The sequence below is a fragment of the Symphalangus syndactylus genome, chromosome 11, assembly GCF_028878055.3.
Source record: "Symphalangus syndactylus isolate Jambi chromosome 11, NHGRI_mSymSyn1-v2.1_pri, whole genome shotgun sequence".
NCBI classification, from domain to species: Eukaryota; Metazoa; Chordata; class Mammalia; order Primates; family Hylobatidae; genus Symphalangus; species Symphalangus syndactylus.
This window is the reverse complement of record NC_072433.2, coordinates 19,384,237-19,401,378: the sequence shown is the minus strand read 5'-3', so window position 1 is coordinate 19,401,378 and position 17,142 is coordinate 19,384,237. Positions and strand designations below refer to the sequence as shown.

General features: G+C 41.5%; 1 protein-coding gene across 2 annotated transcripts in view; it reads right to left on the bottom strand.

The window, feature by feature from the left end:
• GLG1 (golgi glycoprotein 1) overlaps positions 1-17,142 on the bottom strand; it is a 163,359-nt gene that overhangs the window by 37,156 nt on the left and 109,061 nt on the right. For both annotated transcript variants that reach the window (XM_055233250.2, XM_063611556.1), the window contains 4 exons: positions 10,486-10,689; positions 8,825-8,896; positions 6,708-6,891; positions 4,830-5,044 (listed from right to left, as the gene is read on the bottom strand). In XM_055233250.2, the coding sequence (XP_055089225.1) occupies positions 4,830-5,044; positions 6,708-6,891; positions 8,825-8,896; positions 10,486-10,689 (675 nt within the window). The remainder of the gene's footprint in view (positions 1-4,829; positions 5,045-6,707; positions 6,892-8,824; positions 8,897-10,485; positions 10,690-17,142) is intronic.

Below are 17,142 nucleotides of genomic sequence, written 5' to 3'. Positions count from 1 at the left end.
ACAACGTGAATATGAAGGCGGCCTCTTTGCTTTTATCTGCCTACTTGTTAATCAGATTACTAAACCTGGTGCTCCCAGCAAAGCCAGAATTAAGTGGACAAGAGTAAATAAAGAACATTTTCACTTAGAGACCTAATTGGGTCATAAGAATCTAGAATTTCAATTTTGCTGCAAAGACACTGGTATTAAGTCAAGTGTGCTGTGCTTTATTAAAAGCAGATGTGCAATTTCATTTAACTTGCAGAAATATCCATTACAAAAAACAACATTATGGTATTTATAATTTCCCATTTTCCTCAACTATTTTTCTATAACCAAGAGGTAAACCAGAGCTTGCTCATTATAAGTACATAGAAAAATACTTGTCATTATGCAGCTGGAAATGAGACCATATTCTTTATCATTTACTTTTCCATCTTGTCATGGAACAAAGGAAAGACAGGAGAATAGGTACTTCACATTTTTTTCCTGCCTTTAAGGCACTTGGGGCATAGATGAAAAAGCACTAAATTAAAATCAAAAGAACTGAGTTCTATTAATAGTTCTGGCTCTGACAGATTAGCTTTAAGAACATGGACAAATTGATTACCTCTAAGTTTTAGTTTAACTGCAGAAAATTGTAAGAAATAATAATATATGGGAGAATATTAGATAAACTGCAAAGCATTTTACAGACATGAAAGATGATTATTATTACAGATAAGTAGCAGATGGTATTTTGGGGTAGAAATCTTTTTTTTTTTTTTCTCCCCCTGAGACAGAGTCTCGCTCTGTCATCCAGGCTGGAATGCAGTGGCATGATCTCTGCTCACTGCAACCTCCACTTCCCGGGTTCATGTGATTCTCCTGCCTCAGCCTCCTAAGTAGCTGGGACTACGGGCATGTGCCACCACTCCCGGCTAACTTTTGTATTTTCAGCCGGGATGAGGTTTCGCCACGTTGGCCAGGCTGGTCTTGAACTCAAGTGATCCGCCCGCCTCGAACTCCCAAAGTGCTGGGATTACAGGCGTGAGCCACCACACCCAGACCTGGGGTAGAAATCTTTAATAATAGAAAACAAATTTGAAAACTATAATCCTTACTGGTTTGCGTTCCCTTTTGCCAAGTTAAAAAACTGGAACCCTGTTGTGTCATTGATTTGTCCTCTGATCCTTATACATCTAACCTATGATTCCACAGGGCCTTCACTGGAGCAACTGTGGGATCATAGGTTAGATCACAAATTTATCAGAGAACCATAATCAAAAGGAAATAAAGTAAAAAACCCACAAAATTCTATTATCCTGAAAGAAGCTGGTAATCCAGAAGAGAGAAACATGAAAGATTTCCAATATTCTAGGATAGAAGTTATTTATACCAAAAATTCTTGGTGGCAATTTGGGAAAGCTACAAAATGCTGTGGTTAGCTGGTAGGAAAATTACTATCGAATGATTACCAACGTTACTTATGACATTTGTTGACAAAGACCAAAGCATTTACATCTTTTTCTGAGAAAAGTTGGAAGCAACATGGGAGTCTGCAAGTCTCTGCAAGAACTGTATCAGTTAAATATCCATGACTGACAGGCAAACTTTAAGAAACAATACATGCACTAGACTGCAACTATTTACAGGCAAAAATGAATGCCCTATAGAGCCTAGTGGGCTAACAGTTCCAGGGATCATTACCCCTCTGGAATTTAGTGACAGTAGGGTGGGAAATAAACACTGAAAATGTGAATTGCTACATGATTATACACCTATTCCAGCCCCTGGCATGCTTAGAAAAACCTGGGAAAATGCTTCAGAGAGATGACTAGAGAATAAGACTGGCAGTTATCTTTGGCCTAGGAGAGCCTGGGCCCACACTCAGCCATGAACGAAGAGAATTTCACAGTTCATGATTATAGTGCATTTGGGAGAGTAAGTACTCAACAAGATGATAATTATCCTTACGCTTTACAGCTTACTACCTGTTGAGAAATCACTAAATCAATCACCAAGCAGAGAACAGGGAAAACCAATGGTCAGCCACAGACAAGTATTGAAGTCTGCTGTATTAGGAAGAAAAATTTGAAAAAGAAAGAAAAAAGGGGCCAGGCACAGTGGCTCATGCCTGTAATGCCAGCAGTTTGGGAGGCCAAAGAGGGCAGACTGCTTGAGCCCAGTAGTTTGAGACCAGCCTGGGCAACACGGTGAGATCCCATCACTTAAAAAACAAAAACAACAAAAAAGAAATAAAAATAAACTCCCCCAAAACGAATTATTTTAAAACATTTGTCAATTTGACTGGGGATGGATACTGTAGTAGAAGACTAAGGACATTTTTCTCCCTTTGGATCATTTAGGCCTTCAATTTTTGTGGGCAAAAGCTAAAAACCCTGGGTCCATAAAAATAAAAATAAAGCGCTTCTTTCCCACCTGGCTAAATTTATTTTTTATTTTATTTTAAGGTTTTAATTTTTTATTTTTTGAGATGGAGTCTTGCTCTATTGCCCAGGCAGGAGGGCAGTAGTGCGATCTCGGCTTACTGCAACCTCTGCTTCCCAGGTTCAAGCGATTCTCCTGCCTCAGCCTCCCGAGTAGCTGGGACTACAGGTGCGCACCACCATGCCTGGCTAATTTCTTATTTTTCGTAGAGATGGGGTTTCACCATGTTGGCCAGGCTGGTCATGAACTCCTGACCTCAAGTGATCTGCCTGCCTTGGCCTCCCAAAGTTCTGCAATTATAGATGTGAGCCACCATGCCCAGCCCCACTTGGCTAAATTTAATATGGGCAAAACCATATGTTTCACTACTTGAAGCCACCCTCTAGATTTGGAAAGTACTTTTCTTCTGGGCACAAAGGGTGATGTGGGCGGTACTTATGTATCTTTCAAGTTGAGTCACTAGTTCTTTAAACAAGCTACATTTTAAAAAGACCTGGGTGTGAATTGGGTGCCTCGAAATAAAGTCAAACCAGTCTATTTTCTTTTTTCTGTATCCTTTACCACAAGTGTAGCCTCAGTAAAAAGATAGGTTTAGGCAGGGCATGGTGGCTTACACTTGTAATCCCAGCACTTTGGGAGGCTGAGGCGGGCAGATCACCTGAGGTCCAGAGTTTAAGACCAGCCTAGCCAACATGGTGAAACCCCATCTCTACTAAAAATACAAAAATTAGCTGGGCTTGGTGGTGGGTGCCTGTAATCCCAGCTACTTGGGAGGTTGAGGCAGGAGAATCATTTGAACCCGGGAGGTGGATGTTGCAATGAGCAGAGATTGCACCATTGCACTCCAGCTTGGGCAACAAGAGTGAGACTCCGTCTCAAAAAAAAAAAAAAAAAAAAAAAAAGGTAGGTTCATTCCTAACCCCCCCCTCCCCCACAACAACCTTTCTGTGCTGCTTTAAAGATAAAATGCAAATATAGGGTGTCTCCTGATTCATTTTTGGTCTGGGTCCCAGGACCTACACTGGCACAGAGGTTTCCCAAGGAAGTCACCAGCAACAACTGCACCTTAGCAACAACACTGTGGCAAAATCAAACAGCAGATTCCAGAAGCCTTCCCTGCTGCCCAGGTTGGTATTTTAAAGAAGTTACATTTGTCTATTTTCCCACCATGGGATGCATAGACATGCATGTGTGTGTACACACACACAGACACACGTGCACACATGCACTGGTGTCTACTCTGGGTCAAGGTGAGTAACTAAAGCTAAGATATAATTTCACTTCACATCCAAATTCTATAAAACTGTTGTGTTTCAGACTGCAAAGTTTTGTTTCAGACTGTAAAAATCTGATTTTACACGATTATCAGGAAAATAAAATTCGAGTTGATACCCAGTTTTTAATAAAAATGCCAACTACAAAATAATGGACTGATTGTGGCTTTCTAAAGTTACACTGAGGGAGGAGAGCCTCAAGTTTCTACTATTCTAGGATATAAAGCGAAACTATCTCTTGTGCTCCCTAAAGGAAAGTTCACTGCACAGGGCACACTGGTGCACGTGGTATGTTAAGTTGCTCTAAGACTCCTATCCAGTAAAAAGTAATCAACATGGACAACAGGAATGAAAGAGATGTACTAAATCTCTAATACATTAACTTGTGTTTTGTACCTGACTTATAGTTATTCAACTGTTTATAAATGCTAGATCAAGAAGAACTTTATCTTCCCAAGCAAAGTATGCTAACTGTGAGGTTTAGGGATAGAAAAATCATGGCACATGTTTACCCATGTAACAAACCTGCACATCCTGCACATGTATCCTGGAACTTAACATTAAATTAAATTAAAAAGAAAATGGCTCTTCCATGCATAGTTGCCCTAGTATATGAAGAAAAGATAGTGTGATTTCAAAAATGACACGCTCTCTTGATCCCTTCAGGCCAGGAATTCATGCCACGCTGCAAATCAGTAACAGAAAGAAACTCTTAGAAAAAATTTCAATTCATATCAACTCTTTTTCAGCCTCAACTCAATCAAACCTATTCCAACCGGCAAATTCTCTCTTGGTAGAGGACCTGTCCTCATTGATTGGAACCTGGTTTGCCTTGATTCTGAGTTTAGGAAATCCAGTCTAGCAAGCTGCCCTTTCTTTAGGAACTCTAGCAAATAATGCATTCTATCTATCTAAGAAGACAATTCTTTTTATTGATTATGAGCTCAAACTTTTGCACTGTAGCAAATGCCACATTCTTACTGAGATATGCCTGAAGAAGCAACGTTCAGTCTCTGGTCATTAGCACCTAATGTTCAATGTGGTATCACAGATGATCCATATAAAGCAAGGTGGGACAGCATCAGGAAGAGGCTCCTCTGCTGATAAATGGGACATTCAAAATGCCAATAGCAAATGTCTTCTTACCGCCTGCTGGCAGTTCATTCCAAGGTTCCCCTTCTCCCCTCGAACTACTTTCATCAGACAGTGTAGGGTCCGCCCTTTTCGATGTAATCCGGAACAATGGTGTTCAATCTCCCCCCGACAGCTTAGGATGATCTCAGGGCTCAGAGAAAAGTCTTCCATCAACATGCGTCGGTAATCCAACATCTCCCCCTGGCACTCACTGCTCACTTGTCGCCCTAAGTTAGGATGTAAGTCATAACATTACGAAGGGTGATGCTATGCATTAGCATCAGAAATCACCACCTATTAAAAGTACATATTTCTATCTGTAATACAATATACCTGTCAGACATGTTAACATCTGAAAAGCTTAGAATTAGCAAAAGCTTTAGCAGCAAAAAATAGGCTTAGACTCCAGATATTCAGGCTTCTCCTGTCACTGTTCTGAGTGAAACAGGTTTTATACTACTGCACTAATAATGCAAATGCTTTGCCCATGGAAATCTTATCAATAAGATAACTATTAGGGTAAAAATGAAAGCCAAAGAACAATCTCCACTGGCCTACACAATTAAAGCTTTTGGAAAAGACTACATTTAAGATATTCACTATAAGCTCCCCCAACTTCTTTGAGCTGTAAATGCCAATGGGGAAAACTTAAAATAAAAAGATTAGAACAAAACAAAAACTGGTCACCCAGACAGTTTGTTTAGTAATAAAGCCAAAATTTGAAGCCAAGTCTGACCCATGTGCTAAATCACGCTACCCTGAGTCTCCTCAAAATGCTGCACAATGTGTATTTCAAAAATGAAAACTAGGCCAGGCGCAGTGGCTCACACCTGTAATCCCAGCACTTTGGGAGGCCGAGGCGTGCAGATCACGAAGTCAGGAGATCGAGGTCATCATAGCCAACATGGTGAAATTCCATCTCTACTAAAAATACAAAAATTAGCCGGGCATAGTGGTGCGTGCCTGTAATCCCAGCTACTCCGGAGGCTGAACTACGGAGTTGGAGGTAGCAGTGAGCTGAGATTGCACCACTGCACTAAAGCCTGGTGACAGAGTGAGACTCTGTCTCAAAAAAAAAAAAAAAAAAAAGAAAACTATTCAGCTGGGCACGGTGGCTCACACCTGTAATCCTAGCACTCTGGGAGCTAAGGTGGGAGGATCACTTGAGGGCAGGAGTTTCGAGACCCGGCATGCCAACATGGCAAAACCTCATCTCTATAAAAAAAAAAAACAAATTGCTAGGTGCGGTGGCTCACACCTGTAATCCGAGCACTTTGGGAGGCCGAGGTGGGCGGATCACCTAAGTCTGGGAGTTTGAGAGCAGCCTGACCAACATGGTGAAACCCCGTCTCTACTAAAAATACAAAAATTAGCCAGGTGTAGTGGCGCTCGCCTGTAATCCCAGCTACTTGGGAGGCTGAGGCAGGAGAATTGCTTGAATCCAGGAGGCGGAGGTTGCAGTGAGCCGAGATCACGCCACTGCACTCCAGCCTGGGGGACAGAGTGAGACTCTGTCTCAAACAAACAAACAAACAAACAAACAAAAAACAAACAAACAAACAAAAAAAGGTGAAACCCCATCTCTACGAAAAATACAAAAAATTAGCCGGGTGCGATGGCAGGCGCCTGTGGTCCCAGCTACTCGGGAGGCTGAGGCAGGAGAAGGGCGTGAATCCGGGAGGCGGAGCTTGCAGTGAGCTGAGATTGCGCCACTGCACTCCAGCCTGGGCGGCAGAGAGAGACTCCGTCTCAAGGAAAAAAAAAAAAAAATGAAAAATACTCAAAAAAGCAAATATGGGAGGAAATTAACGTTTATATATATAAAGCTTTTAGAGTGTGAATCCAAAAAGGAACAGAAATGATAATTAAAAAAAAAAAAATGAATGCTACCTCTGTGTACAGCTGACTCCAGGCACATTAGCAGGTAGGAGAGCCTGGCTTCACGCGATCGCGGAAGGTTTTCCACATTGCACCGGTATTTCTTCAAGTCACTTTTACAGGATTTGGCCAATGAATAACTGACTTTATAATCCTGGGCAATCAGCTTTTGGCGGGTTGTGAGTGCTTCTCGACACTGAGGAAAGAGAACAGCAACAGCCGTGAGACCACTCATGTAACTTTACTGTTGACGTATACCTCTAAGATGAGCGTGGCGACTCAGCCAAGAACATGTCAACAACTGCAGTTATTACCAACATATCTATCTTTAAATTTGGTTAAAATTTTCGCAATTGATTTAAACTAGTGTGGCATGAGACAGGGGTAAGTGGATGGGGAACCTCGAAATTCTGTAGTCACTTGCTAGTTGTTGCTGCGATAGCAGCTGTCCAAAACATGTAAATATCTCATAGATCCCAATACGTTAACTTGACACACAGCATTCTTTTCCACTTTAACAATACCCCTAACATAAATTTCACTAGCATCAAACTGGCAACTAACATAACATTTGGGATATTCTGTTCAATGCTTTAAAATACAATTATTCAATTACTCTATATCATCTGAATAATAAGATTTGAATAAGATTCTTCAAATGATACAAGAAAAAGGAAATGAGAAACATTTCTTCAGCTACACAGGAAAGTAAATGACAAGATAACAAAATTAGTTATTTCAAAAGCCATCAACTTTCTTGCATTCATCCAGGGACAAAGAACTAAAAGAGGATGTTTAATGATATAGCTGCTGAAAAATTAAATAGCTAATTGCCTAGAAAGCACATTGATTTGGTTAACCTAAACTTCTTGAGGAGGCAGGGCTGACCTTAGTGTGGTTTTATATAAAATTCTCTGATTTTACTCCCCAAAGTAACATCTGAGAATTTTATATAAAATCACACTGAGAATTTTATATAAAACCACAGTGAGAGGCAGGTGGATCAGCTGTGGTCAGGAGTTTGAGAGCAGGTTGGCCAACATGGTGAAACCCCGTCTCTACTAAAAACACAAAAATTAGCCAGGCGTGTTGGCAGGTGCCTGTAGTCATAGCTACTAGGGAGGCTGAGGCAGGAGACTCGCTTGAACCTGGGAGGCAGAGGCTACAGTGAGCTGAGATCATGCCACTGCACCCCAGCCTGGGTGACAGAGAAAGACTCCACCTCAAAAAAAAACAAAAACAAAACAAAACAAAACAAAAAAAACACCTAAAAAAACAACCACAGTGAGAACCCGACTTGGCTTCTCACTATCTAGATATCACAATCAGGGTTTCATTTTCTTGGTTTCAGCCAAATATGCTTAAAACACAAGTACCTCACCTCTGAAAGGGGTGAGCTTTATCAGTCATTTACATTTCGGTATAAGATTATTAGAATATTGTTTGAGAGAAATTGAGAAAGTTTTTTTTTTTTTTGAGACAGAGTCTCACTCTGTCGCCCAGGCTGGAGTGCAGTGGTGCGATCTCAGCTCACTGCAACCTCCACCTCCCGGGTTCAAGCGATTCTCCTGCTTCAGCCTCCCGAGTAGGTGGGATTACAGGCGCCCGCCACCACATCTGACTAATTTTTGTATTTTTAGTAGAGACGGGGTTTCACCATCTTGGCCAGGCTGGTCTTGAACTCCTGACCTCGTGATCCACCCACCTCAGCCTCCCAAAGTGCTGGGATTACAGGCGTGAGCCACCGTGCCTGGCTGAGAAAGCTTTTAAAAAACAAATAAAACATTCATTAGTTTCTTTTTTTTTTTTTTTTTTTTTTTGAGACGGAGTCTCGCTCTGTCGCCCAGGCCGGAGTGCAGTGGCGCAATCTCGGCTCACCGCAAGCTCTGCCTCCCGGGTTCACGCCATTCTCCTGCCTCAGCCTCTCCGAGTAGCTGGGACTACAGGCGCCCACCACCACGCCCGGCTAATTTTTTGTATTTTTAATAGAGATGGGGTTTCACCGTGTTAGCCAGGATGGTCTCGATCTCCTGACCTTGTGATCCGCCCGCCTCGGCCTCCCAAAGTGCTGGGATTACAGGCGTGAGCCACCGCGCCCGGCCAACCATTAGTTTCAAAATAATACTTACCTTTTCACTCATGGATTCTTCAAATTTATGGTTAAAGAGGCACTTATACACTCTGCCTTCACCAGCTTGTGTCTATAAGATGAAACATACACATTATTATTACTTTAGCTAAACAGTTATGCTGAACATTATCCACAATCTCATATAGAACTTTCTACTAAATGATTATAATGGTAGATACCTTTGGACAAACAGCTCTTCCATTTATAAAATTTAATAGGCTTTTAACAAAAACAGTGACTGCAGTAAAGATGAAAAAAATTCCCATGGTATTTGGAGTCTGCCATTTGTTCTCAGATGTATTTTGTTAATTAGGGAACCAAGAGAAGTGACAGAGTCTGAGTCTTTTTTTTTTTTTTTTTTTTTTGAGATAGAGTCTTGCTCTGTTGCACAGGCTGGAGTGCAGTGGCACAATCTTAGCTCAGTGCAACCTCTGCCTCCTGGGTTCAAGCAATTCTCCTGCCTCAGAGCCCCGAGTAGCTGGGATTACAGGCCCCCGCCACCCTGCCTAACTAATTTTTTTATTTTTAGTAGAGATGGGCTTTCACCATACTGGCCAGCCTGGTCTCGAACTCCTGACCTCAAGTGATCCGCCTGCCTCGGCCTCCCAAAGTGCTGGCATTACAGGCGTGAGCTGCCGCACCCGGCCTCTGAGTCTTCTTTCTTACAAGTGTATGCTAGAGTTAACGACACTCTTACATCAGTGTCTCTGACGGTTAAAGCTGTTAATGCAAACCAGCAGGCAGAGTGGAAGTGTACACAAGTTACTTTCAGTACTTTGTTGTAAGGATGGAGAGACCATTCTATTTAAAGTGTTAGAAGGCTGTTCTATAGAGTCAGCAGGTGGTAATCAAGGATTTGGTTTTAAAAATTAGCCACCTGCTGTTTTCTTCACCCTAGCCAAAAACACATAAATATATAATGCGTCAAAGTTTTAGCCACTGAATAGATGTAAATAAGATCCTGAGTAAAATAAAATTCCTATAGATAAAACAGACTTCCAAGAACTGAAATTGAGAAGTGAGATAAAGCAGAAAAAATACTAAGCGGAGATCATTAGAAGCCAGCTGTTAACTAAATGTTTAATCATCAAGGTTGAGCATCCAGTTACCACTTTCTGCTATACTGGGACCAATTTCTTCTTCCATTTCTGTGGCTTTTCTACATGTGAGGTTTCTTGATGGCTTATTTTATGTTAGAATAGAGTATTAAAAAATATTTAAGTCACAGTGGCTCGTGCCTATAACCCTAGTACTTTCAGAGACAGAGGGAGGAGGATCATCTGAGGCCAGGGGTTCAAGACCAGTATGGGCAATACAGCAATGCCCCATCTCTACAAAATTTTTTTAAAAAAATTGGCCAGGCAAGATGGTGCTACTTGGGAGGCTGAGGCAGAAGAATCACTTGAACCCAGAAGTTGGAGGCTGCAGTGAGCCATGATCACACCACTGCACTCCAGCCTGGGCACCACAGCAAGACCCTGTCTCAAAAATTAGGGAGGCTGAGATGGGAGGATTGCTTCATGTCAGAAATTCGTGACCAGCCTGGGCAACATAGTGAGACTCAGTCTCTCAAAAAACAACAAAATTAAATTAATTAAAACAAGATTATATATGTGTAAAAATAAAAGGAAGAAAAGAACAGTTTCTGAGCTGACTCACATTTTCACAAAAACGCTCCCGATCATCTCGGCAAGCAAAATATAAATGCCGGTCTAAGTGAAAGTCATCCGATGACAGCTCAGCCACCCGGAGAATGGCTTTCTTGCAGAGTTCAGAAACTTGAATCTTGGGTTCTCTTTCTTCTGCTTCTTTCACCAGGCCTTTCTCCAAGCATGATACCACCTCACCTTGTGAATGTGCATCCTAAAATAGCGAGGATATTAATATTTTAAAACTTTTACCATATGGGTTTCAAATAAACAACATTTGGCTAAACACACACACACACACACACAAAGTAATAAAACCCCATCATAGAGTTGACTTATTAATGTTCTACCGAGAAACGAAGTAAGAACCAACCACACTGTGGAAGTTAAAGAAAATGCTCTCAATAATCTTCAGTTAGAATATAATACTTGCATGCTACAAATGGAAACAGAGATCCTGGAAAGTTTAAGTATTATAGTTTAGTTAGCACTAGAAATAAGAACCTGAATTTTTAAAAAATTGAAATGTCAAAAATTCATAAGAAACACAACAGGGCCAGGCACAGTGGCTCACGCCTGTAATTCCAGCATTTTGGAAGGCCGAGGCAGGTGGATCACCTGAGATCAGGAGTTCAAGACCAGCCTGGCCAACATGGTGAAACCCCATCTCTACTAAAAATACAAAAAATTAGCCAGGCATGGTGGCAGGTGCCTGTAATCCCAGCTACTCAGGAGGCTGATGCAGGAGAATCACTTGAACCCGGGAGGCGGAGGTTGCAGTGAGCTGAGATCGTGCCACTGCACTCCAGCCTGGGCGACAAGACAGAAACTCCGTCAAAAAAAAAAAAAAAAACCACATCAGCTCAAAGTTCTGGTCATAGTTCTTGTCAAGACTGAAATTACACTGCTGAAATCTCTGTTCATTTGTCTCTAAAAACCAGGCATTTCCCAAATAACGGTGCTTTCAGTCAAGTTAAAAACCAACAGACCACACAATCCACTAAGAAGTTAGAGACTTTCTTTCTCCTTTCCCTACTCTGTGGTGTCCACAAACATCCCAATATGTAGAATCTGTTGTTTAATACTCACGTTGATGTTTTGGATTTATCTTAATGGGATTTAACAAGATTACCACTCTTTACACAAAATGCTTTTGAGAGTTTTCTTAAAAACCATCCAATTATCTTTAATTGTACATTTCACCATCCCCATAGCAACCACAAACATTCATTCATGCAAAATATGAGATAGTTCCCCTAAATATTTTCTATTCAAGAGTCCTAATCTATACTTATAAGATATGCTTCAGGCCGGGCGCGGTGGCTCACGCTTGTAATCCCAGCACTTTGGGAGGCTGAGGCGGGCGGATCACGAGGTCAGGAGATCGAGACCACGGTGAAACCCCGTCTCTACTAAAAATACAAAAAATTAGCCGGGCGTGGTGGCGGGCGCCTGTAGTCCCAGCTACTCAGAAAGGCTGAGGCAGGAGAATGGCGTGAACCCGGGAGGCGGAGCTTGCAGTGAGCCGAGATTGCGCCACTGCACTCCAGCCTGGGCGACAGAGCGAGACTCCGTCTCAAAAAAAAAAAAAAAAAAAAAAAGATATGCTTCAACAATTTAAGGTATAACCACTAATATAGCAAACCAAAGCATCTTAAAATATAGTGCTATTAGCTTGCCGCGGTGGCTCATGCCTGTAATCCCAGCACTTTGGGAGGCCAAGGTGGGTGGATCACGAGGTCAAGAGTTCAAGACCAGTCTGGCCAACACAGTGAAACCCTGTCTCTACTAAAAATACAAAATATCAGCTGGATGTGGTGGTGTGTGCCTGTAATCCCAGCTACTCGGGAAGCTGAGGAAGAATTGCTTGAACCCAGGAAGTGGAGGTTGCAGTGAGCCGAGATGGCACCATTGCACTCCAGCCCGGGGGGCAGTACGAGGCTCTGTCTCAAAAAAAAAAAAAAAAAAAAAAAAAAAAAAAATATATATATATATATATATATATACACACACACACACATATATATACACACACATATATATATACACACATATATGTATATATGTATATATATGTATATATATACACACATATATACACACACATATGTATATATATGTATATATATGGTGCTATCATTTATACACACGCTTTTAAAATCTTGTTATAATAAAATGCCTATCTATGAAATAATCTGCATATAATAAAAAGATTCTGGCCAGGTGTGGTGGCTCATGCCTGTAATCCCAGCACTTGGGGAGGCCGAGGCAGGCGATCATCTGAGGTCAGGAGTTTGAGACCAGCCTGGCCAACGTGGTGAAACCCTGTCTCTACTAAAAATTCAAAAATTAGCTGGGTGTGGTTACACACACCTATAACCCCAGCTACTCAGGAAGCTGAGGCGAGAGAATTGCTTGAACCTGGGAGGCGGAGGTTGCAGTGAGCTGAGTTAGCGCCACTGCACTCCAGCATAGAAAACAAGAGTGAACTCTGTCTCAGGTAAAAAAAAAAAAAAAAAAAAGATTCCTAAAACCAAGTAGGGTAACATCTACTTCAGACAAAATTTCAAATCAACCAAAGAACGTATTTTTTTCTATTTTAATAGGATTTGTCCATAGCACCTTAATTTCCAAGTGTTTCCATGAAAGCTTTCGTGTTATCGCCTAACACACATACGAAGAAAGGACACAGCTCTGATATCTACTGTGGACATGAGTTAACAGAGGCTCAGAGGAGTTAACTAACTCATCTGAGTTGTAGAACATAAAGTGTCTAGCTAACAGTCCATTATTTATTTATCTAGAGCTGGGGTTAATCTGGGTGAGCGGGTGGAGTCTATAAAACTCCTAAAACTTGTTTTTTTATTGTTGTTGTTGTTGAACTTTTATTGTTATTTATTTTTTTAAGAGACAGGGTCTTGCTCTGTTGCCCAGGCTGGAGTGCAGTGGAGGGATCGTAGCTCACTGCAGTCCCAAGCTCCTGGGCTCAAGTGATCCTCCTGCCTCAGCCTCCCGAGCAGCTGGGACTAGAAGCACACACCACCACACCCAGCTATGGAATACTGTGTTTTTTACTGTACCTTTCCTACGTTTATATGTACTTATATACACAAATACTGTAATTGTGTTACAAATGTCTCCAGTATTTCAGCACAGCCACATGCTGTACAGGTTTGTAGCCTAGGAGCAACAGGCTACTACATACCCTAGGTGTGCAGTAGGCTATACTCTATGATACTCACCCAGTGATGAACTTGCCTAACAACACATTTCTCAGAACGTGTCCTGGTATTCTCATTGTATCCTCATTGATAAGCAACGTGTGACCATATGTGACTACACTGGTATTAGGTCATAACAATACTTCTGGCCGGGCACGGTGGCTCATGCCTGTAATCCCAGCACTTTGGGAGGCCGAGGTGGGTGGATCACGAGGTCAGGAGATCGAGACAATCCTGGCTAACACTGTGAAACCCCGTCTCTACTAAAAATACAAAAAATTAGCTGGGCATGGTGGCGGGCACCTGTAGTCCCAGCTGCTCAGGAGGCTGAGGTAGGAGAATGGCGTGAACCTGGGAGGCGGAACTTGCAGTGAGCCAAGATCGCGCCACTGCACTCCAGCCTGGGCGACAGAGCGAGACTCCGTCTCAACAACAACACCAAAAGAAAAAAAAAATACTTCTCTACTAGATGTTTCCATTCATTGTAACTTTCAGATAAATACTTTTTTCAAATAAGGGTATTTCAGGAGTTCCTCAAGAGTCTCTGAGCTTTTAATGCACCCCATTTGAGTTTATAACTGAAATGCATACAAATATTTGACAACGAAGACTGCATGGTTAGTTACCAAACACTAATTAAAGTGAGGTGAACTATACACCTGCACATTATGAGAAAATAAGCTCATTTAGGTTTAAAAAGTTATTAATACACAGGCTTGGCATATGAGTAATAAATTATCCTCTAAATGAACTTACAATAATTTTTTGTTAATTTTATTATGGTAGAAAAACATCTGCCTAAAATCTACTGCCAATGCCTTGATCCGTTTTTAGAAGTTTGATAGGCAGTATTTTTTCTTCCCCATATTCCGTGTCCTTTAACAACAACGGCCCCCGCCCCCCCAAAAAAAACCAACAACAGATGCTAACACTAATCTCTCAATAGTAGGCGAGAACTCAGTTTTTATCTCTGTTATAAACCATTCTCTATTTCAATCCTTCTGCTGTCTTCTGTAATCTACCTCACTAGATACAGGAAAAAGGAATATCAGAATTACTCAAATTAACTGGTTAAAAGCAGGAAATAATAAATGAAATAATAAATAATAAATGATACAGCTACCGAGAGAAAAGCATAAAAGTACTAACACTGTGGCACATGTCCGCAATTAAGTTCCTTTGTTGGCAGCCACAGTCTTTCTCTTCAGATGATGTAAATCGTTTATATCTTTACTTTTGGAAATCTGCCCTTTCATTTTGACAACATTTATTATTATAGAAAATTCTAAAGGTTTTATTAATGTATCTTCTTTGTTCTAAAATTTATATTAACATTTGAAAAAATCATAGTTTGGAAATCATGACATTTACGTGTTCATACAAAGGCAAGGTACAAACAGATTAACCATGACTCCTCTCCTTGGTCCTTTGGAGGCAGCCAGGTCAAAGCCAGTCATAGAAGAGTTTCAAGCTTCAGTGGCAGCAAATTTGAAACTGACAAGCCTGTTGTTTTGTGTGTTCAGAAGCCGCTTTGTTAATTTTCAGTATAATTTTTCTATCTAAATAACTGGCTGCAGAAAAGCAAACTACGGGTTTTAGAAAAGGCAGAGAAGAGCTGAGAACATGCCTCCCTCTTTTTTAAATTTGGCTGTAGTACAGAGTGAATGATATAGGAAGGAAGGTGTTTTTTCAGAAGTTCAGGTGTGAGTCTATCTCACTGTCCCCAAAATACAAGAAAGCCTTTGATGCTGGTGTAGTGACCTGGTATAAACTGAAATTTCACCCAACTGGTAGGCATACTGAAAGATTAAATGACAAAAGTGTCATTTCTATCTTTAGTCCATAGAAACAATTTTTGTTATTTTATCTAAGTTGAATAAACAATCCTGTAGTGCCTTTTGGCTCCAGCAGTACTGTTTTCTGCAATCATTTCAGTCACTACAGACTTAGTAACTCATACATGGAGGTGACAATTCGGAGAGCTAGAAGGAGGCTAATCAGCTGCTACCTTGGTGGTAACCAGGCAAGAACTACTCCACAGAGGGACTGAAACGCTTGGCTTTACTGCATGGAGCACTCATCACGAGGGTGAAAAAGCCTCATCGCTGATTCCTGAAAAGTATGTTTGGAACACTGTGGAGACTTTAAAAGGAGCCAGGTTTGGAATTGGATATAATTTTCAACATCCTAAATAAAGTCAGAGGAGTTTCCTGAATCATAAGAGTGACTTAAGTGCTTTTGTGCCATTTTGAGAGTCTGCTGGGAAGGAAAACACTGCGTTCTTTATTAAAGCTATTCTTTCTTTATTTGCCTGAAAGATTTATGCCAAGCTCACAGAGTTTTTCAAGACCAACTCAGCGGTACACTCTGATAAGGGAACAGGCCCTGTGCTGATATTAAGGAAAGGGCATCAGGGCTTTGGTGACAGCCAGACAATACACAGCAAGAAACCCTTCATTTGAACTGTGTGCTCAGTTCCAGGATCCTAACACCATGTCCCCTTTGTCAGTGATAGACGCCTGCCAACCATGAACAAATAGAGGGCAAAGGGACAAATGGGTTTTATTTTCCATTATATTTCCTGAACAGCAGATTAATGAGCAGAAGCAATTAATAGCTGATGCCACAGGTCTCAGGCTCCCTCTCCCACTGGCATCCATTACTTTTCAGGAGTTTTCTTCATTTTTGCTGAGCAAACAAATTCAGAATAAACCTAGCCAAATCTCTACTGTGACCTTCTGTTCAGCAGACTAAGTCAAAAAGTAAGATCAAATGTAACTGTGGAAGAAGAAACTAGCTAGGTAGTTATTTTCTTTCCTGTCTTTACTAAAATCAGTTCTTCTGAGGTGAAGATTAATAATATATCACATTTAGAGAGGACTTTTCTTCCAACCAACTAGAAGTACCTTCAGGTATCTTAAAATTTTCTAGTATTTTATAGATGGACAGCAGCCAGTATGCTAAGTAATTTTTTTTTGTTGTTTTTTTGAGACGGAGTCTCACTCTGTCTCCCAGGCTGGAGTGCAGTGGCGTGATCTGGGCTCACTGCAAGCTCCACTTCCCGGGTTCATGCCTTTCTTCTGCCTCAGCCTCCCAAGTAGCTGGGACTACAGATGACTGCCACCACGCCCGGCTAATTTTTTTTTTTTTTTTTTGTATTTTTAGTAGAGACGGGGTTTCACCGTGTTAGCCAGGATGGTCTTGATCTCCTGACCTCGTGATCTACCCGCCTCGGCCTCCTAAAGTGTTGGGATTACAGGCGTGAGCCACCGCGCCCGGCCAGGAATTTTTTTTATACTAACAGTGGGATACATGCAGAGAAAGATTATTGAACTAGGCCGGGACCGGTGGCTCGTGCCTGTAACCCCAGCACTTTGGGAGGCCGAGGCGGGCGGATCACTTGAGGTCAGGAGTTCAAGATCAGCCTGGCCGACATGGTGAAACCC